At 38.3% G+C, this 26,415-nt stretch overlaps 1 protein-coding gene across 2 annotated transcripts; it reads left to right on the forward strand.

The window, feature by feature from the left end:
• The first annotated feature begins 1,121 nt into the window (after positions 1-1,121).
• On the forward strand, positions 1,122-25,918 carry LOC128623419 (CCR4-NOT transcription complex subunit 2-like). 2 transcript variants are annotated; one of them, XM_053650467.1, is made up of 15 exons: positions 1,122-1,218; positions 8,296-8,418; positions 9,697-9,766; positions 10,182-10,329; positions 10,548-10,730; positions 12,823-12,902; positions 12,998-13,123; positions 13,238-13,362; positions 16,023-16,143; positions 16,246-16,402; positions 18,284-18,345; positions 18,668-18,717; positions 19,146-19,246; positions 24,485-24,629; positions 24,811-25,918. In XM_053650467.1, exons 2-15 carry the CDS (start codon positions 8,308-8,310, stop codon positions 24,895-24,897), a joined length of 1,566 nt encoding a protein of 521 aa, XP_053506442.1. In that variant the 5' UTR covers positions 1,122-1,218; positions 8,296-8,307; the 3' UTR covers positions 24,898-25,918. The 2 variants fall into 2 exon arrangements, 1 of the variants encoding a protein (XP_053506442.1); XR_008388579.1 differs by lacking the exon at positions 24,811-25,918 and having other exon boundaries at positions 1,147-1,218; positions 18,939-19,246; positions 24,485-24,532.
• The last annotated feature ends 497 nt before the right edge of the window (positions 25,919-26,415 follow it).

The raw sequence follows: 26,415 nt of genomic DNA on the forward strand, positions 1-26,415 counted from the left end.
AGAGACGATAGTTAATGACAGGGCTGCCTGCATCACAGTTTTTATGCCAGATTGGACTAGTTAAAAAAAAAAAAAAAAAAAAAAACAGATCTTGTTTTATAGCAAACAATGGGATATAAATCTAATAGGTGTGAATAACAGTGAATATAAAACTAATGTGCAGGCAGTGTGTTTACACTGTACAGAACCATGTGAGATATGCTGTAAAGACTAAAAGATTAACAAAAAGAGACATTAAGTAGTGGATAATGTCTGTGTGACCTTGTTTCCTATGCAAAGGGTGAGGAAAAAAATTGTCTTGGTTTTCCAATGCCTGATTTTTGGGGGCTAGTTTCAGGTCTTTTGTGTGGTTTTTGAGATGTAGTTGGGCTGGAAATTTTGCTGAAACCTGGCAACTGCCTAATGATATTAACTGTTCGGGAAACATGCATGCTGAAAAATATTTAGTAAATCGCTCAGAACGAGCTGCACGACTGTTTACCAGATGAATGTATATGTTTTCAAATTTCAACTGCCTATTAGGCGCTGCTGAAATAAACAATAGGAGATACATGGAATTGTATTGGTTTTAATGGAAAGTGTAATGGTCCCTGTGGGTCTCTACTGGTTATTTGTTGCTTTCTGTTATTTCTAGTGGATGCCATGAAGGACCAGTAATGGTAATGGTTTTAATGGTTAAAGCTGATGGTTTGTAATGCTGTTTGTATTAGAAACCATTATATTCTCTGTGATGGTTACTATTGTTTTTCTTTTCTCCAGCAGGGATGGTTACTCACTAAATAGCAACCTATACTGTAAATCAAGTGATAGCCTCTCTCATCATCATCATCATCATCATCATAAAGCATTTATATGACATTTTAGAAGTGTGTGTCAATCAGTGTGCACCTAATTTGAAAATGCAACCTTTTGCCTTAGACCCTATCAATAAGGAAAAACTTGTTTTGATATATTACTGCGACTCAGAAGGTGTTTTGAGGGGTCGGAGGTAAGGCCAGCCACTCGCACAGCAATGTACACACACACACACACACACACACACACACACAGCAATGTACACAAACACACACACACACACACACAGCAATGTACACACACACTCGCACGCACACACACACACACACACACAGCAATGTACACGCGCGCGCACACACACGCACACACACACACACACACAGCCATCTTGGATCCTTAAGTGTGGAAAGAGAGATCAATGCGGTGAGTGTAAATTCGCCCCGGAGACAGTGTGCATGGAGCTGCAGTGTTGTTTCGGTGCATTTTTGCTGATGTTAGCAGTTAAAGGCGCGCGAAGGTTTAATGGCTTTAATCTCGTTCAGGTTGTGTGCGCGTGTATACGTGTGTATGTGTGCGCGCGCGAGCGCGTGCAGTGTGGAAATGAGACTGAGTTGGAAGCAGAGAGAGAGAGAGAGAGATAGAGAGAGAGAGAGAGAGAGAGAGAGAGATGGCCAGCTTGCCTTCCCACTATTTTTTCCCCCCAGACTAGTGCAGTTGCTTTTGGCCAAAACCCAGACCGCATCAGTGTCCATGTCCGCCCGCGCTGTGCTCAGAGCTGAGGCCGGAGTGGAGAGCAGTGCAGCCGGACTCCTCACTGCACTGCTCCCGCTTAGCTTCCAGGCTAGCTAGTCTCGGAGCTAAATGAGATTCCTCATAACTAACCACGGATAATCATGTTTTCATGAGCGTTTGTCCATTTTAACCAGCCAACTTTCACTCGTTCCACTGCTTAATTGTGGTCCTCTTTGACTATAACACTGATTGTTATGAATTTAGCTCTGGTAGCTAGCTAGTTCACTATGCTAGTTTGTTTACATTCACTGTAAACTTGCCGGGGCAGTCACTATTTATAACAGTTATATTACAGAATAATAAAAGTGCTATAAAATATAATAAAAAGCCGTATACACAATATTTAATTCTCCAGCTGAACATGACTGCCGTATATCAAATATTAGCTAGTTTTATATATTTTTTTATGTTGACAGCTTGTCTGAAGCTGTGAGGATATTTCTGTAAATGGGGGGGTGATAATGTTACTACCCTGCACAATAAAAGGGGAAAACTCAAATATTAATGTCCTCAAGGGAATTCATGTCTTCTCAATCTTGGCTTGAAGGTTTTACGATGTTAAAACAGACACTTGTCAAACACTGAAGGGTTCATCTTGTCTCCTGTCAAGACTAATATCTCAAACTTTTCACAGACAGGGAGCTTTTAATCTTTACAAAGAAACTCCACAGACCCCTTAATTACAGGTTTATTTTTTAATGAACCATTCAAACGCTCATTATTCAAATGTGTACAATTTTATTCTGGGAATTTATTGGAGCTGAAGAGCATTTTATTCCTGAATTTTACAGCAAAATGCCAAGTCCAAATTGATATTATACACAGGATGAATTGTTATCGAGGTTTGGATTAAACAGATTCGGTTCAAGTGACCAGTCAAACAGGGTCATAACTATAAGAACCCCATAATCAATATAACTTTGGGACTCCAGTTTGAGAACCACTGATATCCTGAGTGTTGAGTCAACACTGACTGAAACCTGTACTAGTTCATGTTCATGTAAATTATACCAAGAACCAGAGGAAGACAAGATACCGTGTATTACAAATAATGCATCGTTCAGTTTAAGGTAAAAGAAGTAAAAACAGTGGGCCTCGTTTATCAGAGCTGGACACAAACTGATTTATTCGTAAATTGTTCATACAAGCGTTTACACAAGAAATCCCTTATTCACGAAGATCCCGTAAAATGTAGAAAAATACGTTCGTATCTGATTCGGTTTCCTGAGTATGTGTAAAATTAACGCGTAAGAAGATTAAGTAATGTAAACCTTGATTGGATCGACTTCAAATCATATACGCTGCATGGATTTGTGCACATTTATACATGAAATATACTGTAGAGGTTAAATTGTTTATTTCTTATTATGTTTACAGCGTTTAGCAGACGCCCTTATCCAGAGCGACTTACAGAAGAGCTTTGGAGTCTCTATCAAAAACACATCCTCGTGCTGGTTCTCTAGGCCAGAGATTAAGAGAACTATCCAGAACATTTAGTGAAAAACAGTCTTTTTTATTATTGCCATTAATGAAAGGATATAAAATAAGGAAAGAGAGCCAACACAAACCTGTAAATTAAGACCAATGACTCAGAGGCAGCATGGCATTTCACTTAAAAAGCAGCTCCAGCCAATAATACATATAATACATATCAGAGAGTATTATAGCTCAGTATGATCATTTTCTACCGTGAAGTAAAGTACTCCTTTGTTCCATGTTGGCCATAGACGTGAGTTGGGGAACATGACATCAAATCTCAGCTGTTCCAGGGAGTGGGGCCTCACAAACATGACTGTAATGGAATGGCTCAGGTTTAATTTGTCTGAATGACAGAAGAATATGAGAATCTTGACAGATCTTCCATACACACAACATTACCTTTCGACCTGCAGAGGAAAAAAAAAGAAAGCAAGTCTGTACTCTCTTTGTTGATGTGTCCAGGGATAACGCTTGGACAAAAAAAAAAGATATTAGACCTAGTATTATTAATTACTCAAAAAGTAATTGAGCCATTCCACAGAATGTGTGACATTTCCGTCCCCAGGACATTATATGTATAAAAATGCCTGAAAATTAACTTTAAAACACATTTTATTATTAAGCAAAGTGTGCTGCACATTAAGCTAACTGCACATGTAAAATGTCTAATTAAAAACATTAATAAAAACTATCTAAACCACTAAAATAGCATTAGTTGCATGTCCCCACTCTCTATCTCTATACTTTACCATGAAATATAATGATTAAAATCCTTCATATATACAGTATCTCACAAAAGTGAGTACATCCCTCACATTGTTGTAAATATTTGATTATATCTTTTCATGTGACAACACTGAAAAAATGACACTTTGCTACAATGTAAAGTAGTGAGTGTACAGCTTGTGTAACAGTGTAAATTTGCTGTCCCCTCAAAATAACTCAACACACAGCCATTAATGTCTAAACCGCTGGCAACAAAAGTGAGTACACCCCTAAGTGAAAATGTCCAAATTGGGCCCAAAGTGTCAGTATTTTGTGTGGCCACCATTATTTTCCAGCACTGCCTTAACCCTCTTGGGCATGGAGTTCACCAGAGCTTCATAGGTTGCCACTGGAGTCCTCTTCCACTCCTCCATGACGACATCAAGGAGCTGGTGGATGTTAGAGACCTTGTGCTCCACCTTCCATGTGAGGATGCCCCACAGATGCTCAATAGGGTTTAGCTGTGGAGACATGCTTGGCCAGTTCATCACCTTCACCCTCAGCTTCTTTAGCAAGGCAGTGGTTGTCTTGGAGGTCTGTTTGGGGTCGTTATCATGCTGGAATACTGCATACTGATCATGCTCTGCTTCAGTATGTCACAGTACATGTTGGCATTCATGGTTCCCTCAATGAACTGTAGCTCCCCAGTGTCGGCAGCACTCATGCAGCCCCAGACCATGACACTCCCACCACCATGCTTGACTTTAGACAAGACACACTTGTCTTTGTCCTCCTCATCTGGTTGCTGCCACACATGCTTGACACCATCTGAACCAAATAAGTTTATCTTGGTCTCATAATCCATGTCCTTAGTCTGCTTGTCTTCAGCAAACTGTTTGCGGGCTTTCTTGTGCATCATCTTTAGAAGAGGTTTCCTTCTGGGACGACAGCCATGTAGACCAATTTGATGCAGTGTGTGGCGTATGGTCTGAGCACTGACAGGCCGACCCCCCACCCCTTCAACCTCTGCAGCAGCGCTGGCAGCACTCATACGTCTATTTCCCAAACACAACCTCTGGATATGACGCTGAGCACGTGCACTCAACTTCTTTGGTCGACCATGGCAAGGCCTGTTCTGAGTGGAACCTGTCCTGTTAAACCGCTGTATGGTCTTGGCCACCGTGCTGCAGCTCAGTGTCAGGGTCTTGGCAATCTTCTTATAGCCTAGGCCATATTTATGTAGAGCAACAATTCTTTTTTTCAGATCCTCAGAGAGTTCTTTGCCATGAGGTGCCATGTTGAACTTCCAGTGACCAGTATGAGGGAGTGTGAGAGCGATGACACCAAATTTAACACACCTGCTCCCCATTCACACCTGAGACCTTGTAACACTAACAAGTCACATGACACCAGGGAGGGAAAATGGCTAATTGGGCCCAATCTGGACATTTTCCCTTAGGGGTGTACTCACTTTTGTTGCCAGCTGTTTAGACATTAATGGCTGTGTGTTGAGTTATTTTGAGGGGACAGCAAATTTACACTGTTACACAAGCTGTACACTCACTACTTTACATTGTAGCAAAGTGTTATTTCTTCACTGTTGTCACATGAAAAGATATAATCAAATATTTACAGAAATGTGAGGGGCGTACTCACTTTTGTGAGATACTGTATATATATATATATATATATATATATATATATATATATATATATATATATATATATATATGGACTACAGGTGAATAATGTTGCATATGGACAGAGGACTAGAAAGAGGTAACAAATGGTAAGGATTGGAATTGGATTAGGAGAAGAAATTTAGGCCTACTTTAAAAAAAAATTAAGTGTTTACACATCATGAGACTGCTTTTTCTTTTGTTAGGAGTGATTTTATTATACTTATACTTTATACTTTATTATATTTACAATATAAGTGATTTAACTGCTTCAGTTAAAAAATAATTGCTAGCTTAGTAGTAGTTAATAACAGCTTAGTAGTTTTTAAAGAAAACATTATTAGATGTGTATTGCTATCAGCTGAAGGAACCGAGATACTCAAGGATTTCGGTGTTGGTATCAGAAAAGAAAAAGTGGTATCCTCTACATCTCTACGTATAAATAATAATATTTGAGAAATAACATTCCTGATGTGTCCCAATACCTGAGAATAACATGCGGTGGAAGTAAACATTGTTTGCACCGTGGTGTTCTTTGTCTTGCCCTTGTCGCTATCTCCTTGTATTGGGACACTTTATTATCTGTTTGTATTAATAATTGTTTAATTCATCAGTTAATAGCCCCTATTGCTGTTTCAGCAAAAAGATTTCTCAATTCCCTACCATATTTGATCCATATTTGAGCATATTTGAACATTTATTAGATAAAGAATGTTTAAAAGGTAATCATATGTGATTCAGATTAGATAAATTATACATGAAAGACAAAACAAAGGGATTGACCTAATTATTAAGAACAATTGAATCTGAATAGTAATCTTTATACCTTCCTAACAGTGAACACTGTGCCTTAGTTTCAGCGCAGGTCCTATACAACTGAGTCAGATGAAAGTAAACTAGGTCACTGTGCCATGCAGACTTAAAAACAAACAAATGAGACAGAAAACTGCCACAGATTTTTGTACAGCCAACATATGCAGTGAACAAGCTAGAACGTTGTCTCCAAGTTCCTCCTTTTTGTTGAATAATGAATAAATCTGTTACATCATGCTATTCCAGACTCCACAGGCTAAGGTCTATGTTTGTTTTTAAGTGTCTAAGAGCTCAGAATGGCTGAGCTGCGAAACATTCATTGGTCATAAATAGCTTTCCACAGAAAAAGAAAAAAAATCTTTGTCACCATTGTACTGATATTGCAACACAGAGAATAACACTGTGTATATAAATTTCTGCAGCTTCAGCTTCTTAACCATCACTTCTCCAGGTCATCCAGTGTAGCTCGTCTGTGGAAACTCCATTCTTGGCCTCAATCATTCAGGTCTCATTTAATAAATCAGCAAGGGCTTCATGTATGAAGCTGACAGACATTTATGTCATTCTGATGACATACTCCACCAAGACCAATCGCATCAATGTATTTATTTCATGAATCTACTTGATTAATAGAAATAATGAGGACCATTTATGCAGATTAGGCTTGTGCAATATTGATTTTTCCCTAAGTGCAATCTTCCATTTTGATATATCACAGTAAGCAATTTAATCATCCTGAACTATGCAAGACAGGAAATGAGCATTTCCACCATTTCTGGTTTAAGGAGATTAATAAGGGAGGAGTAAACATATTATCAGCGGTGCAGTTGGGAACTGTGGCAGTCGTGAAAACTCAGCTGGATGGTGGATTTCTAAGATATTAATATGCAGTAAACAGATAAAGAAATTTATATTAAGAGGTAATAATAAAAAAAAGTATAAAACGTTATCAGTTTTGATGTTGAGAAATCGGGTTGTCTAATGTGTACATGGCTTTCATTTTCTTTGTTGATGCTGCTCACGATGTTGAGCAGGAGATCGCCAGTCAATAAACAAAAATTGTTTTCTAGTATTTGTCGCATTAACATTATTTGTACAGTATGGCAGTAGAGCTGACACTTTGTTCAAGGACTGTTGAATCTTTTTGGGTAAAAAAATTTACTTCCCCATTTTTGTGCCAAAAACCGAAAGAGAAGTGCGGACTGTTTTTATCCAAAATGTTTTGTGAGCTAACTTCAACATACAGTGAGAGCTTTTCATCTCCATTTACTGTCACAGAAAGTGAAAGCACATGAGACAGGAAAAGGGGGGCGAATTTTCGAACGAGAACTAGCGTACAGCGCTCCTGCACAAAATGTGTAACAGTTAGCAGGTCTGGTGATGTAGTAGGATCTGTGATAAGTGTCACTGGTTATCGTGGCAGCGTGCAGGGATGATAATATCATTATATTGCCCAAACCTAATGCAGATAATATTCTTGTTGTATTGAATACTTTCTACATGTTCATAGATCAAATTAAAAAGGTTGAGCAGTTTTGAAATGATTATATTGTCTCCAAAACACTTCACTATTAGTAAAAAAGTTGTGCAGAACATAATCTTTTCCAAATAATAAATCAACTAGTTTTCTTGCAGTAGTTTTAGGTACTGTTTCGAACTAGCACAAAACGTCAATAAACAACCAGGTATTTACAACCAGTATTTTAATTAAGAGTGCATAATAATTCAGTCTACATTGTCCCCTATAGTATAATGACGTTTATTGTGTGCAATCGTATCTTTACCAATAAGCTTTACATTTCAATGAGTTAACCAGAGCAAAGTGTAAGGTTTGATATTAAGGTCCTAAAGTGGGCCTCTCAGACTGCGGTATGTTTCTTTGAGATAAAGTTACTTTGAAGGTTGGGCAGTTTTACCCATCTGCGTGTCAGAATAGTCGTAGAGTATAGTGTCGCTTAGTAGCCTATTAAAAGTGAGTGATTTGTTGGTATTAGATAGACTGAAATAATTTCATTTTTTCTCCTCTTTGCAGGTGACAAAGAGCATGTTTAGTGCCACGAGAAAGAAGTTTATGGAGGGACTTGATAATGACTACCCAGATGACAGCGTGTACTACGGCCAGTCATCGATTTTCACACATCGATCTGAGAAAGACGTAAGACGTAAAAATCATAGGAATAATGCTGACACCAAAAAATGTCTAAAGTAACATTTACCTGAAGGAATTTAAGAATATTAAACAACTAACCTAGCTGGAGATTTAAAAAAAAATAGTTCTATTTAATGCTGGATTCGACTTACCTCAGAAGTAGGACCTAGGAATTTCATAATTTTTTAACTTAAAAACTACGGACACCTCCATGTTCGTCTTTTGTTAGCAACAAGCTAGCCAGCTAACTGTGACGAGTAATATATATTTTCCTCCTCAAAACAGTGAACTGTACAGTCAGTGCTGTAGATTTAACAAGCGTGTTGATTGATCTAAAGTTAATACTTGTATATACAGTACGGAATAACTCATTTAAAGGTAAGAAGTGCTGCTGCGTTTACTGTTTATGCTGTGAGCAGCCATGTTGACTTGACATCACTTGCTGAACTCGGGGGTGAGGAGACAGTCCCGAGTTCTAGAGTAGGAATAGTTGAGGTTTTTCCCCCTAGTCGAAAGGTCAGACCTTATTTGTTCGTCTCATCTTTATTTTATTTTATAGTTAGTATTAATATTTTATTTTATATTATTGTTTTATTTTAGAATTAGTAGCATTAAAAAAAGTCTTAATAAATATTCAATTAAGTGATTCCTGCAAATACCCTGTTATTGGTGCTTTTATGGAATTTATGCTGCTTTTTTTTCAAGAGTGTTACAGAACTAAATTTAGTATAAGCACGTAAAACTGGGAGTGTTTAGAGTTACTAATTGTGCATGTACCAAAGCACCAATTTATCAAAGGAGGCTACACTTTTTTACTTGCTGTTTTGGTTTATGTGGGCGGAACAAGCGACATTAGCCTTTGTGACTATCCAAACTCAAGACTATCCACTTTGCATTGGAAGGGAAGAAATTAAATAAATGTAAAAATTGGACTTGCAAAAGAATACTTACACCTTATGGATGTATACTGTGTTCAGAAGACCTGCATTAACCAAATTAGAAAGCAATCATGGATTTCAGTTCCCTGAGCTTGAAGCTTTCCTCAACTTTAAACCACAGTTTCTAGACAACAGGTTCAGGTTTTATACAGTTTGTATTGAAAGTCAATGTGACATCATTTTTTTTTTTTAACTTTACATTTGTCAGTGAGCCAAAGGAAACATTAGTATTTTTTAGAGTAATTTCAAAAGCATACAATCCAAGTGACCAGTCAGTAGGACACACATCCATAATTAAGTAATATTGCATGAGCGATTTGTAACACACGTCCTCCCTCTTTTTCAGATGCTGGCATTGTCGTCTCCATCATCGGGTCAGCTGTCTCAGCTGGGTGCAAGTTTATATGGCTCGCAAAGTACGACCTTATACCTTATATATTGTTTTTATCAGTGCACGGAATAATTTTTGTACAGATTTAGTAAACATCATAACTTGAACGCAGAGTGCTGGAGCTTCACATTTAAAAGCAAGAACATCAAACTCACATGATGCCAGCACTTGTGCTTTTATTTATTTGGCCTTGAATTTAACATTTTCTGGTTATTGGAAAACTGGATATGGTCAGAGCATTCAGATGGAAATATTTGACTAATCACAGCAGATTTTTTTTTTATGTGTTATTGTGTCAGAATGTGTGTGATTTTTGTTTGAAACGTCACACCTTCTGGTTGATATAGATAGCATTCCTTTTGATGTGGACTTTGGAGGTTTTGCTCCTTGTCTCTTTGGATGTGTGTGACTCATAAACTGCACTCTTTGATGCTCTGCAGGTGCACTGGGCTTCCCGATGAGGGGGATGAGCAACAACAACACACAACTCAGTCGCAACTTAGCACAAAGCATGCCATTACCTAGTCATGGCACACCCACCACCAATGTCCTGACAATGTCCCTCCATACTCCATCCTCACCGAGTAGGTGAGAAAATGTCGGGTGCACAACTACGGTTAGAGTTGGTATAATCAATGCATCACACACATATTCACCCCAATCAAAGAAACTCTTAAAAAGGAAATTGTATAAATTCGTTCTAAACAGTCTGTAACCAAGCAAGTTTTTTGAAAACATAGTCAGCTTTCAGTTAACAGGAAAACACCGGATACATGTCATTTCAAACAGTTTCCACTCTTTCACAGGGGGATTTTGCCGATGAATGCGAGGAATATGATGAATCATTCGCAGGTGGGGCAGAGCATATCGATGAGTGGACGGAGTAACAGCATGAGCAGCTCAGGCCTGGGCAGCCCGAACCGTATCTCACCCAGCATCATCTGCATGCCCAAACAGCAGCAGGCCAGGCAGTCGCTCACCATCAACAGGTGAGCCATCACATACCTGATAGGTACCTGGGTATAATGCTCTGGTAATGTAAACATTGTATACTGTATATGTATACAGTTGAGGCCAAAGGTTTACATATACCAACACTAAAGACACTTAAAGAAAATAGGGCATCCACTTTATTTCCATAATAGCTCATTTCACAATAACAGCTAAGAGACAGATGTATGTAAAAGTTTACATACACGTTGTTAGTATTTGGTGTCATTGCCTATTAATTGCTTGAACATACCGTAAATCAAACTCTTGTTGTATCCTTCCACAAGCTTCTCACACTATTTTGCTTGAATTTTAGATCATTCCTCCTGACAGAACTGGTGTAACTCAGTCAGGATTGTGGGACTCTTTGCTCAGACACAGTTTTTCAGTTCAGTCCACGAGTTTTATATGGGATTCAGGTCAGGGCTGTAATTTTGTTACAGCATTGGAGATACAGTTGTGCTCATAAATTTACATACCCCTTGTAGAATCTGCAAAATGTTAATAAGTTTTTTAAAAAAATAAGAGGGATCATAAAAATTGCATTTAGGTTTTATGTAGTTCTGCCCTGAATAAGCTATTTCACATAACATATCTTCACATATAGTCCACAAGACTCAATAATAACTGAATTTACACAAATGAACCAGTTCAAAAGTTTATATACACTTGATTATTAATCCTGTGTGTCGTTACCTGGATGATCAGCAACTGTGTTTATGTTTTGTGAGAGTTGTTCATGAGTTCCTTGTTTGTCCTGAGCAGTTAAACTGCCCACTGTTCTTCAGAAAAATCCTCCAGGTTCGGCACATGCTTTACTTTTCCATCATCTTTTGTATATTTGACTCCTTTCCAACGGCGACTATATGATGCTGAGATCCATCTTTTCACACTGAGGACGACTGAGGGACTCGTACACGACTATTACAAAAGGTGCAAACATTCACTGATGCTCAAGAAGACAACACGATACATTAAGAGTCGGGGGGGGGGGGGGGGGGGGTAAACTGTTATTACTTTGTTCTGCCCTTCAAAAGTTACATAAGATATTTACATGTTTCCCAGAAGACAAAATAATAACAGTTTACACCAATCTTACTGTTCAAAAGTTTACAACCCCCCCCCCTCCCCCCCGTCTATTAATGTATCGTGTTGCCTTGAGCATCAGTGAATGTTTACCTGTATTCTTGATTGAAAGGACATTTTCATGCCAAATCACACAAGATGAATGAAGAGTAGTTGCATACAGTCATACAGGTTTATGTGGCCAATAAGAAACAGCTACAACATGCAAAAAAACAAACAAACAACAAATACACTATTCTGAAAGGATGGGGCACAATGCAGTAAAAATCACATGTCCCGTTCCTCATTATTCACTCAGACCATTTTGGGCTTTAGTCTACAACCTCATCCAAGTGCAGAGTTATACAATAAATGTATTTTTAATTTTTAATTTTTTATTTTTTTGTGTGTTGCTTGGTATTTCTTGATTTGTTGACATAGCAATACAAAGAAATTGAGGCAAAGCACATTTTCTTTTCAATACATATTCTGTTGTGAATCATTGTGTTTAATGTCAAACAGGCACATGTGAGATTTTATATGAGAAGTACCGAAAAGATCCACACCAGAAACAGAGGAGGACTGAAAAAATAATATTATGAGATAGTATAGTAATAGTTTCAATTTACTATTTGGCAATAATTAATTAGGTAATCATGTTTTTAGACAATATGCTAATAAACATATAATAAGAATAACATGACATGAACATTTTTGCTAGTGTTCCTCATAACCAAGGAGTCAAAGTTATCACTAAAAATTTCTTCAGATAGCTCCTTCTGCAGGGATTTGTGAACAGGTATTTCAGCTTGTCTTTTATAGAATAAACTTACTAGTTTTGGAGATACCGATTGATGATTGTCACATGTATATGGCCTCTTCTTTCATAAATGAGAGTTCAACTGACTTTTCAGAATTTCTGCATAATCGGCTTATTAAGAAGTAAACAAATGATCAGTTGTAGAGAAATTTCCCCATAAATTCCAGGTGTTGCCTTGATTTAATGTTATTTTTCTCTCTGTGCAGTATGTCCGGGTTTGGAATGGGACGAAATCCTGCGTTTGGTTTAAGCAATTCATTTTCAAGTAGCATCTTTAACGGAATGGGTAAACAACCATTACATTACACCGAACACACACAAAAGTTTGATTGTTTCTTAGTACATGCTGATTTGGAAGCTAACGGAACGATCCATTTGTAGATGGAAATGAAAACGTGACTGGGCTGGACCTGTCCGATTTTCCTGCCTTAGCTGATAGGAGTCAAAGGGAAGGAAGTGGAAATCCGACCCCACTGCTCAACCCACTGGCTGGGAGGGCTCCATATGGTAAGGGAGAAAAGAAAAAGGCTTCTGTTATGGAATCTTCAGAATACCCTCAGCAGAAGTTCCTCTTATAGCCCTCATCAGCCTTTGATTTTACTAACCATGACTTCTTTCTAGTTGGAATGGTCACAAAGCCGACACACGAGCAGTCCCAAGACTTCTCCATCCACAATGAGGACTTTCCTGCACTTCCTGGACCCAACTATAAGGATCCCACATGTAGTATCGATGATAGCAAATCGGTATGCAATAGTAACTGCTCAGTTATCACACAGACTATACTCAGGGACCTGCTCTTGCCATTCCTCCTCTGTTGAGTTTTAATAGCTGAAATAGCTATTTAGGAACTCTAGATCATCAAGTTAGCAAGCTTATATAACAAAGTTCAAAGGACATAGACTGTACAGATTACCAGTGAGTTTGCAGTAGTAACACTACTCTTTCTTGCAAAGGGTTTGTCATATATATGATTATATATTTCCCTCATGAAAAAATTTCCATCATTTAGAAATTTTTTTAAAACATACTTTTGCAAACTCCTCCTAGACCATTCATCAGAAATTCACCAAATTTTGCTCAGATCACCTTCAGACAATGAAGACCAAAAGTTATTCAAAGATTTTTCATAGACCAAACTGTTTGCGTATAACTTGTCAAGGAATATGATGGCAAGAACCGCTAAATTAACATGAGGTTATATGTCTCTAACACCTTGGCGTATTTACACCAAACTTAGTGTCTTACAACAGCCATGACCTGAGGGTACATGAGCAGTTTCAGAACAGTGCCATCTACTGGTCATGAGATGTGAAAAATTGCAATTTTTGTCTTATAACTTCTGTGTAATTTGTCTTAAACTCATGGAAGATGGTATCTTTAGATTCAGTAGGGTATGCCGAGTTGAATGATACCCAAGTTTACTGTCAGCTATTTTGCGTGTCGGCCATGTATAATTGTGGTTTACGATGCTGTATTTTAAACACCAGGAGGCGCTATCACATTTTTCATGTGTATAAATGATTGTATAGTGTGCAATGTTTCACACATACACATGTTATTCATATATTATATTAGACCCCCTAATACCTAAAACCTCGCCTTTAGAACTACTGGTGTCTACCAAACCAGTACATATTTGTGATTATTTAAAAAAAAAAAATACTTTTGCAAACTAGTCCTACATTTTTCACTCAACGTCAACAAGTATATTTACTCCCTATGTCAATAATTATGAAAGAATTGTTGAACTTTAGTCTTTGGATGGCTATAACAGGATCATTTAAAAATATGGGCATGAAGAAGCCTATAATTCCTAAACAAAACCTCAGAACTTCATGAAGTTATGTTAGCAAATGCATCTTATGATTCTAAAGAAGCATGCAAAATCCTATAGGTAAAATTATAACAGTTATAAATGTTAATAAAAACACTATATTTATATGGTAAATTACCTGAAATTGATGGGGAAAATGTCTTGTTTCATCTCCAATTTAAGTGCTTACATGCTTGCTAAATAATACATAATATCTTTTGTATACATGCACTTCTTGAAGTTTTTAAAGTGCTTGAACCTTGATAATTGCTGCTTGCAGCAATATTTGAAAGTTCTATTTACTGAACCAGTGAAAGAAAGCACAGAAGTGAATGCGCCATGCCACCATGTACGTAGCCCGAGTTGCTTTTTGTGTAAATTTGGCTTTGTGCTCAACTCATGAAATATTGTGTGAATTGCAATACATGAACTTGACTAAAACAACAAACCCAACCATTTGTTAGCAGTTATTTATAAGAAGCAGGACTTAGTAACCTTGTGTGCACTAAATAAAAGTACTGATCTAGTTTGCATGTAACAGCCATGATGAGACGATCACTTTTGACTCCGTGTCGTGTCGGTGCTCTTGTTAGATGTGGTGGGTGTCTGCAGTTTTGGTCCCGTACACACAGTGATTCATAAAAGCATCATTAAATGTCGAAATATAAAGAAGCTATCTTTACCCCGTTGATAGCACAACAGTATAACAGCTAAATGTGATGTGCGAGTAGTAGGTCTATAATTTATATTATTTCCCACTAGGAACCACTAGGGTAGTTGGGGATTAAAGAGAATTTTGACCACTATATGTGCCAGTCGCTTAGTAAGAGAATGCACAAGATTTATGGCCTACACAAGGGTGACAAATTAAACAGAAAACTGGTGGATCTTTTATGCTCTGTGAGGCTTTTGCTAGCGTGATTGGGCTCCACTTGTCCCCTTAGAGAGAAGCATGACTGCAAATCAATAAAAGTTATTCTGACTGATCACCTTTAGTCTATAATGAAATATTTCTGTCCTGATAGGAGCGGTCTCTTCTAGGATGACAATATCATGAGGGATCACTGTATAGTTTGAATATAAAAATTAAGTAAGTCATATGTTTTGGCCTTCACAGTCACCAGATTTCAGCCCAATTAAACAGCAATGGGAGATTTTGGATTGAAACCTTAGATAGCGCTCTCCACCATCACCATTATCAAAACACCAATTCAGAGAATACCTTTTGGAAGAGTGGTATTCAGAGAGACTTCAATTCTGTCTCAAGCTATATTGAAGCCCAACACCTTACTAAGACATTTTATGTTCATTTTTCCCTTGATTAGTCGCCTGACTGTATTATCAAAACATTAAATTCACTGAACCTCAACATTTTAATTGGGCTTGTTGTATATTCATAGCATCACTTATCTGAACATCAGTTTTAAACTTTAAAATGTTTTTTTATGGAGTACTGCTCATGAATAGTGTCTTTCCACTTAGTGTGTTAGAAACTTGAGTGTTTTGGAATCAAATCTGATAGCTTCAGTATGCTTTTGCGAGGTTTGCAGTTCTGTGGTCCTTAGCTCTGCTTCCTTCTCTCCATCACAGAACTTAAACTTGTCTGGTAAAAACGTGTGTAACACAGATGGTCCCAAGTTTCCTGGAGACAAAATCTTGACACCACAGACCAACAATCATCAAAAGAAAGGAATTCAGGTGCTACCTGATGGTGAGAGTCTCAGTTATCTAAGTGAATACAACAAATTGTGCAAGCAATTGTGTGTTTATTATGGGGTGTCTTTCTTCCCTGTCCCCCCTGTTCTTTCTCCAGGCCGAGTGACGAACATTCCATCTGGGATGGTGACGGATCAGTTTGGGATGATTGGTCTGTTAACGTTTATTCGGGCAGCAGAGACAGACCTGGGTATGGTGCACTTAGCACTGGGCAGCGACCTGACGACGCTCGGCCTCAACCTTAACTCACCAGAGTAAGCCCAACTCATCTCCTTATGTCAGTCTTCAACAATCAAATCACAAGCACTGGGTGCCAGTGCTCATTGCCCAAAACAATACTTTATAGTCTCAGATACAAAAAATGGTAACATTGTCATCCTGGAAGAGACCGTCAGAAGAACTTTGTATTGATTTTGAGAGCTCAAAGCACCTGCACAACTTTCAGTCATTCCAGTCAATTGGCTTTTTTTTATTAGGGGAACATGAAGACTACTCCTTTGGCAAATTTTTACTTTCTGTTGTTAAACCACAGCGCTCATATGCAAAATGTGTAAAGGTTGGCAGATGGGAAACAGTCATTTATATATACAGTGGTGCTTGAAGTTTTGTGAACCCTTTAGAATTTTCTATATGTCTGCGTAACTGTGACCTAAAGCATCATAAAATTTTCACACTAAAGTAGACAAAGAGAAGACAAAGAGAACCCAGTTGAACAAATGTGACAAAAATAATATACTTGGTCATTTATTTATTTATTGAGGAGAAGTACATTTGCTTTCAGTATCTGGTGTGACCCCCTTGTGCAGCAATAACTGCAACTAAAAGTTTTAGGTAACTGTTGATCAGTCCTGCACATCGGCCTGGAGGAATTTTAGCTCATTCTAGTACAGAAAAGCTTCAACTCTGGGATGTTGGTGGGTTTCCTCACATGAACTGCTTGATTTATGTCCTTCCACAACACATCTTTTCGTTTAAGGCCATTCCAAAACATTAACTTTATTCTTCTTTAGCCATTTTTGGTAGAATGGCTTGTGTGCTTAGGTATTGTTGTTCAGTGTTCTCCTGATGGTGGACTCATGAACATTAACATTAGCCAATGAGCGAGAGGCCTTTAGTTGCTTAGAAGTTACCCTGGGTTCCTTCGTGACCTCTTGGACTATTACACGTCTTGCTCTTGGAGTGACCTTTATTAGTTGATCACTTCTGGGGAGAGTAACAGTGGTCTTGAATTTGCCATTTGTACACAATCTGTCTGACTGTAGATTGGTGGAGTCCAAACACTTTAGAGAGACTTTTTCCAGCTTGATGAGCACCAACAACTCCTTCTCTGAAGTCCTCAGAAATCTCCTTTGTTCGTGCCATAATACACTTCCACAAACATGTGTCGTGAAGATCAGACTCATAGATCCCTGTTCTTGAAATAGAACAGTGCGCTCTCTCACACCTGACTATCATCTCATTGATTGAAAACACCTGTGTCTAAATTCACCTTCAAATTAACTGCTAATCCTAGAGGTTCACATACTTTTGCCTCTCGCAGATATGTAATATTGGATAATTTTCCTGAATAATTAAAGGACCAAGTATAATATTTTTGTCTCATTTGTTTAATTGTCATCTTTCTCTACTTTTAGGACTTTGTGAAAATCTGATGATGTTTTAGTACATATTTATGCAGAAATATAGAAAACTCTAAAGGGTTAACAAACTTTCAAGCAGCACTGTATATATTGTTTTGTATTTTCCATCTCACCTGTGCCCCGTAGTATGATCTAAGTGTACCCAAACAATGCCAGCAAAATGCCCCCAGAGCACCACTAGTTTTCCTTTAATTTGCCACCCATTTGTATAATAATGAAGGTAGAATATTGTATATATCAATCTGACTTGTAGCTACAGATTTTTTGTGAGTTTATGAAAGGTATTGTATTTGCAGCAGTCTGACTAAATGTGGTTTGTTTTCATTAGTAGATGTTGCACATGAAATTACAGTTCATAGTATAATGCAAAAGTTAACAGTCAAATAAATCATTCGTTAATACAGAGCTGAAGTCTTTTGGCTCTGGATTATCTCATATGCTGTTCTTGACAGAAAACATAAACTTTATATATAGGATATTTTGTGATTTTTACAGAAACCTTTATCCCAAGTTTGCCTCTCCTTGGGCCTCCACACCTTGCCGGCCTCAAGATATCGGTGAGTGTCTGACCTTGTGTGTTGACGTGAAATTCTTGGCAAAATTCAGGAAACTCAGGATTTTTTATTATGAATAATTAGCTTTTTGTAAATTTGCATAGATAGTAGTTATGTATTTAGCTTTTTATGATTTGACAAATGAATGAAAACATTTAATGAAAAACTTGTAGTGGAAAAGATCTCTGTAAAAAGACATTTTTAGCATGAATTTTTTAGTGCATCCCTAACCTTGACCATACTGTATGGCCACGTTCTGTTTTTAATTCGCTTTATAAATCTCTAGGTACCTCAGTAACAGTCAAGTCCCCTCTCTCTTTTTCAGACTTTCACGTTCCGTCAGAATATTTAACCAACATTCACATAAGAGACAAGGTAGGTTGGCTACACTTTTTTCCACGTAATTAGTTCAGCGTCCCACTTTTTCTGCTAATTATTGATCTGATGCCCGAGCAAACATGTACCACATAATAGTTTCTCCATTAGAACTGAGGTTGTCTTTTTATGAGGTAATCTGTATGAATTGATCTGCTGACCAGCTAATGCTGTTGTTTTTATCCCTTCCCCCCACCATGTACCCTGTTTGTGTGCACTAGCAACACCAAACAAGCATTATTCAAACCGGGCGATAGATGTAGAGCCATTACTGGGCCCCATAGACGGAAGTTGAGTTCTGCCTTTCTATTAGCGTGATTGTGTTGGGGAACACGCTTGTTGTGGATGTGTGTGACTGAAGCAGAGGCAATTTTGTGGTGTTTTGGAAAAAGTTAAGGTAATAGAATTTTTCCCTCCCCCCTCCACAGCTTGCTGCAATAAAACTCTCACGATACGGAGAGGACCTGCTCTTCTACCTTTACTACATGAATGGGGGAGACCTGTTGCAGCTCTTAGCAGCAATAGAGCTGTATGTATGCTAAATCCTTCTTTTTTTAATGAGTATATATCTGAAAGATGTGGTACCTTTTCGTGATGCAATGTAATTTTACTTCCTTATGTTCTGGTACACCAGGGTGGTTTCTTTCAGAACTATTGGAGTATTCTCATATGCTTGCTTCCTTGTCGATTACTGTAGCAATGTCATCACTATGCAAACCCATGCTAGTCCTCTTTCCCATTCTCATTTTGTTGAGGAGTTGAAGAAGTGTAAGACTAGGCAAATACTGCTGACTATTCATCATCCTTCCTATGACACTGAAAAAGGTAAGATCGGTTGCTGCGTTGTTGTGGCAGGAACATAAATGTTCAGAATGCTTTACTGTGCATTCCCATGGAATGGGATTAGTCAGCGCCTTTACAATGTCGGAATGAAGAGATTGTGACAACGGGCATGAGGCAAACGCAATAGCTGTTCGCAGCAATGGAGTGCGGAACTCTTAAGGAGCTTAGTACAACTGTCTTGTATACACAAACTGTGATGAACTAGCTGCTTCTCATTCTCTAATCTTGATTAAGGAGCCCACCCTGGTGGGGAGTGCAGATAGTCTGCCATAAGAACCTGTGCCATTGATAATCAGAGCTTCCGCATTACTCTCTGATCATAAGTGCTACAGGCTGATATTAAGGCTACCTTAATGAAATTGCAGGTGGAACTTCTACATGACACAGCTGCATAAATGCCTAACCCATTTTGTGGCAGAGTGATTCCTCAATAAAGTATTCCTCAATATATGGCCTCACTGTTGCTACCATTGGCAGAGCTGGTACCTGGACAGTTCTTTGGTGCAGGGCCAGGGGACACTAGATATTCACTTCCTTCTGGCCAAAACATGAATTAGAATTTTGAGACAGCAGGCTACCTTTTAGGTGCCCATGTTGGTCATCGCTTTTTTTATGAGACTCATTGAACTAGCTGCATAAAGATAATACATGGACCAGGGGCCTGGCCAAGTTCTTTTTAATATATTTTCTCATAGAAAATATAGGACATGGAATCCATCCCATTTTCGAGCTAAGAAGTGTAAAGGTCTTCTTAATCCAGTTGCCTTTCCATTTGCTACGCATATCAGATGTGTATGCAGTAAACAAACATGTTAGTTTACATTGACTGTGGAATACAGGTGACCTCTCTGGTTTTACGTCATCTGACGCCCCTGTTCCACTGGGGCTGGAGCCGGTGCTCAGCCAGAACCGAGCACCCGCTCAGAACCGGCTCACCTTTCCACTGACAAGTGAGCTGAACGCACTACGTCATCAACAATGCGGAAGTTACACAACAGACACAAACATGGCGCCATACGGAATAAATGTAAAATCTCTTTTTTTAGTTTTACAAACTTATCTCATGCTTCCCTTTGGGCTACCTTTGGCACCCAGGGTGTTGACGAAGTGTGTTCAAGTCACCTTAGAACTCCTGCGGTGCGAGGGTCTCTGCATACACCTTTATCTAGATAATTGTTCATCTGTTCATCATCTGTTATATTGACAGTCCCAGTAGCAGATGATGAGGCCACCAAATATCCTTGTCTTATATATACTAAAATAAATCACAGAACAAGTCACTTGAGTCCTTTGCAGACTGTTTAGTGGCCTGAGGCTTGACTTCTGCCATGTGAGCCTTTCTTGAAGGAAAAGCCTTCTTGACAAAGCCATCTCAATTATAGATGCAAGTGGCCACAAATATACAGACTTTCTGCATCTTGCTGGGATGCTATTATTTGAAACTCCTATTCTACAAACTGGAAATTTTGCACATGTTGGCTGAATGCTTGGTGTCAGACATATCACAAAGGAAGCATCAGTAGTAGTGTGAGTGCACGCTGAGACACCACCACGGTTTTACATCAACCATCAAGGGTGCACAAAAAACAAGTGATATTTAGGTTGGGAAGCAAGTTGTGGACGTGGGCCAAACACATTAATCACAGCAGCCATGTTGCCAGACATGGGCAAACTAACAAGGAGGTAGTTTGGCTCATGTGGAACACCTACAGAAGAGTGGAACTTGATCTGTTTGCAATCAATCAGAGAATTTACTCTCCAATGTGGTTCATGGATGGGGCAGAGAAGAATGGCAAAATGGCACAAAATGTCACTTGGCAAAATCTAATGTACATCTAACATTTGGGCGCACGGTGGCTTAGTGGTTAGCACGTTTGCCTCACACTACCAGGGTTGGGGTTCGATTCCTGCGGAGTTTGCATGTTCTCCCTGTGCTGTGGGGGTTTTCTCCCCCAGTCCAAAGACATGCATGGTAGGCTGATTGGCATGTCTAAATTGTCTGTAGTGTCCGTAGTGTATGAATGGGTGTGTGATTGTGTGCCCTGCGATGGACTGGCACCCTGTCCAGGGTGTACCCCGCCTTGTGCCCGATGCTCCCTGGGATAGGCTCCAGGCTCCCCTGTGACCCTGAAAAGGAGTAAGCGGTTGAAGATGGATGGATGGATCTAACATTTGTAACTGATTTGTTAGCCACATTGTTTCCAAAATGGACCATGATACTTCCTGTTATTATTGTTACTGATGGCCTTCTGTGCCCAATACCCAGACCTGCAGTCCTGGTTGGACAGGTAATGATGGTACACCAGAAATTATTGGTCTGGCTTTTGACCCCAACATACTGGCATATTTGTAAGGGGTCAGACACAACAGTTTTATGCAAGCAAGTCCAAAGTACCTCACTATGGTATTAAGTTAGAAGCATCTCTTTTGGGTGTATCCTAAAGGTGTACATGGTTACCCAGGATTGATAGATGGTTTGCCACTGGTATCACAAAATCAATATCTCTGACCGCCACGCTAAATAACGGTCCTGCAGTGGATCTTGACTTGGTGCTACTTACTATATAAACCACTGGAAGGTACACATAAAGGTCTGCCATTCAAAACAGCTTTATTGCTGGCCATCACTTCAGCTAGACAAGTTGTTGAAATACATGCATTGGTTAGCACAGTATCTGTATTGAGGAGTGGAGTTCAGACATATTATACTGTGGCCAAACCTACTATTCTTGCCATAGATATTGTGGCAGTGATCTATTAATAAACCTATCAATGTATCTGCTCAGCCATGAGGATTTGCCCAGCCTTGTGTCCACTGAGGACTCTCAAAAATTACATTGAATTGACCACCAGCTTTTTTTTTTTTGGAATGTTGCAAATCCTCATTTGATTCATTAGATATACAGCCTCAAGTAGTTCTAAAGAAAAACAGTTTGGTGATGTAGATCATGAAGAAGTATAATGGAAGGTTATGTATTTTACCATGGTTCTGCGACCAAATGGATGACCGCTAGGCCTCCTGGATCACTTAGGTTGACATGAGTGACCATTGGAGGAGCTTTGATACAGCAGGAACTTTTATCACGAGGTCATGATTTGGCTATTAGTACTCAGCAAGGAAACAAGCATATGGGAATATACTAGTTCACTTGACAGTTCTCCATTCATAGATCCATGGTTATTTACACAAGTGTTTAAACTGTTAAAACAGCATGGAACAACAATGACATGTCCATGTGTTAAAGGCTATCTGCAAGACTCCCACAAACAAATCTAAAGGAAAAGCCATTCTGTATTATCTTATGTTGCATCTTGAGTCCATCTTTACTTGTTTGCTGACTATTTTTCTATGCACTTTTGTTGCTTTTGAAATGTTTTGCCCCAAAGTTGATCAAGCAAAAAAGTGCATTAAACTTAATATTTTTGATTTTGCAGTTAATAAAACGTTAACAAACAAGTCAAGAGTGACGCAACAGTGATCTACTAGGCATGTGCTCATAAGTGTTTATGTCTAAATAATTTCAGAATTATTGGCACCTTCCAAAAAATAAGTCAGTACTTTACCTCTGACAAAAAATATATATTTTCATGAGAACTTCTTTTCATAAGAATATTCTTTTTTTTTTAAATTGACAACCTCAAAATATATTTAAATAAATGTCAAATATAAAAAATAATGCCCCTGTGCACAATGAAGATGGCGTGTTTTAAAGCACCAAATAATTTTATAGTATAATATGTATTCTCATAATGCAGTCTATGTTAAAACAGAAATATACCAGATGTAGTCAGTCACGCCAGCTTGTCAGTGAGTCTATGTTAAAACAGAAATATACCAGATGTAGTCAGTCATGCCAGATTGTCATTGAACACCAAGTTCTTTATCAGTATACTTAGTCATAAATAATTGTTCTACCATCTTTTATTAACTGTGATTTCTGGTCAAGAGCTTTCATAGTTAATGTTAGTCAGTTTTAATTACTATTTGGGATTATTTTGTAAAATCTTAAATTAGAAAAATGCAAAAATGGGATTAATGTGGTCTTTGAACACATAGTGCTAGCACTGTGTTTAGTCAAGAAGCAATTTTGACATATAAATGTACAGTGTTAAGGTTGTTGGGTTTTTTTCCCACCATACTGTAAATTAAATTAGAAAGGAAGTTTGAGTTAGCGTTTCCAGCATGTCTGATTAAAGTGAGCTCACTCGTTTGAGTCAGCTACGGAAATGAGGACTGGCTGAAGAAAGCAGGCCATCTCATTTTGCAGAGGAGAGGCTTTAAGTGTGCACATAAGTGTGCTAGATCTCAGTTCAGCCTTTTGTGATGACCATATCATTTACAGCTGACCCAGGTATGTAAAGTGAAACCTGAAAGGCTCCTTTTGATCTGCAAGCTGCTTCATTGTGTTAGATGAACACAGGAGGGGTTTTGAAGAGACTGATAAGTTAGAGACTGAATGGCAGGAGAATAGGGTCAGTGTGAATCTGTTGGCAAAGCCAGGCCATTACTGTCTAGTAGTCATAGGTCAAATTAACTGGTATAATCTTTAATGGAAAAGATCGAGTGGTAAGCTTAGCTTTGCTGCACCATTATCAAAAAAACTATCATTGGAACAGGATGGCAGGGTTAGTTTGGTTTTCTGTATCTTAACTGCTGAGGAAAAATTCCTCAATGTATAGAGGCCTGCTAGCTTCCCATATATTCTGTGTTCAGTACAGAAAAATGAGTCACTAGTTACCTGCACTAAGTATACTGTTATATACTGGAAAATGCTGCTACATTATTCCACACGTTGCAGGTGGGAACATTTATTGTCTCATTTCACACTTTTTTTTTTTTTTTTTTGAGAAATTAAATGTGAAATCATGGCACATCAAGTTTTTTTTTTTTTTTTTTAAGTATCTGAATTCAACATGTCCACAGTTTCAATCGGGACTGGAGGTATCATAAAGAGGAGAGGGTGTGGATCACGCGAGCACCAGGAATGGAACCTGCGATGAAGACCAACACCTACGAAAGAGGGACGTACTACTTCTTTGACTGCCTTAACTGGAGAAAAGTAGCCAAGGTAATAATGTAGATTGGTTTACTTATTTACTTACTTATTTTTGCATGCTCACATGCAGTATGTGTCACTATTGCAGATGCATATACCAGACATTTCCTTATGTAATAAGTATGCAATGAAATTTAAAAAAAAAAAAAAAAAAAAAAAAAAAGCTAATTTGATTGTTTTTTTAAAAAAACAGGAATTTCACCTAGAGTATGACAAACTTGAAGAGCGGCCACACGTCCCGTCCACTGTCAACTACAACCCGGCCCAGCAGGCCTTCTGAGAGACTGTCTGCTCATGGAGGGTGGGGGGGAGGAGGGGTAGGTATGGCTTGACTTGGCACAACACTCACTGAAAATACAGGTGCTAGCTGTGGCTCTGGCATCCTTTTTATTTAAAATTTTATCGTACTGCAATTTGGAAAAACAGACTCAGGAGCTCTGCTGTTCAGACTTGGGTTCCTACCTCCACAATAGCATGCTGCACAAAATATATATTTTTTCTCTTTGTCCCTTTTGTTGTTTTTAATTCCTGTCCTGTCAAGTTCACATTGAAACAGAATGACAGATAGAATTGCACAAAAACAATCAAACTGAACCAAAAACATTATGGTGTAATGCCTCGAAGAGATTGCATTGTTTATGGTAGCTCTATTCGGTTAAAAAAAAAAAAAAAGGTCAGTTTATGTGCATATTTTATTGTTAAGACCTTTTTAGAGGCTACTGTCTTAAAATAATTTTAATTTCTATTGTTTGTATTCAACAATTCAGTATAGCAACTGCCTTTCACTTCCCTGCCCCATTATTATATGCGGAAATACCACCAAGAGAAAATGCTTGCAAAGCTGCAACACTGTAGCTGATTCAAGGTTTCAGATTGGTCAAGAATCGCCCTTCCTGAACGAATGAATAATAAAAACACTGTCTGGTCTTTGTTAAAATTTTGTAATAAGAGTGTATTTTTTTTTCCTTTTTTTGGGCAATCATGTTGAGAAGCATATGTATGTGCACATTAGAAGTAAAAAAAAATAAAAAATCGCTGCCCTGTTGTACCTCATTTTTAAGAGGTCAGCATGGATGCAATATGTAGTGGGGGGGACTGGACATTGCTGGAACTGCTGGGCTGGGGGACCATACACTGGCATCCTAATAATAAGACTAAATTAAAGGGTCAGACTTTGAGTGAACCAAGGATATCCATAACCTTGACTGAGGGGAGGAGAAATAATTACAGGAAGACTGCGGCACTTCACCAGCTGTTTTCAACAAAAAGGAAACCCAATAAAAAATATAATTATGGTTACAGACATGGCTCACGTGTGATTCTTCAGGGAAACAGGGTTGCTGATAATGTTTTAGATCAGTGGTTTTCAAAGTGGGGGCCACCAGGGGGCGCCCGGGGGGCCTCAACAATTAAATAACAAAATATATTCTCCCTCTCAGACAACCACACACACACACACACAATCAATTCCTAATGTAATGTAATGTAAAGATGTAAGATGTAATTATTAATAAATTAAAAAAGGGGGATATATTCAAAAGTCTGTATTTTTAATGTGTTTTAAAGACATCTTGCAAAAGGGGGGCCTCGGTCAAATGTTAATGCCATTTGGGGGGCCTTGCCCTGGAAAAGTTTGGGAACCCCTTTTTCAGATGATTTATGGAATTCATATTGTATTTTATTTTACTCATCGTTCATTTATTAATTTTTAATTGTTAATCCTCAACTATTAATTTATAGATTTTTAGTCATTTAAGTCTTGTTGTGGTGGATTTTAGAGTACAGTAACCACAGCTCA

This window comes from Ictalurus furcatus, chromosome 19, assembly GCF_023375685.1.
Source record: "Ictalurus furcatus strain D&B chromosome 19, Billie_1.0, whole genome shotgun sequence".
NCBI lineage: Eukaryota > Metazoa > Chordata > Actinopteri > Siluriformes > Ictaluridae > Ictalurus > Ictalurus furcatus.

Bases quoted from the DNA above. Each gene is read 5' to 3' on its own strand.
- LOC128623419 (XM_053650467.1), top strand. From the start codon at position 8,308: ATGTTTAGTGCCACGAGAAAGAAGTTTATGGAGGGACTTGATAATGAC. The intron at 9,767-10,181 runs GTACGACCTTAT...GATGCTCTGCAG, and splicing joins AAGTTTATATGGCTCGCAAA to GTGCACTGGGCTTCCCGATG. The intron at 13,124-13,237 runs GTAAGGGAGAAA...ACTTCTTTCTAG, and splicing joins GGCTGGGAGGGCTCCATATG to TTGGAATGGTCACAAAGCCG.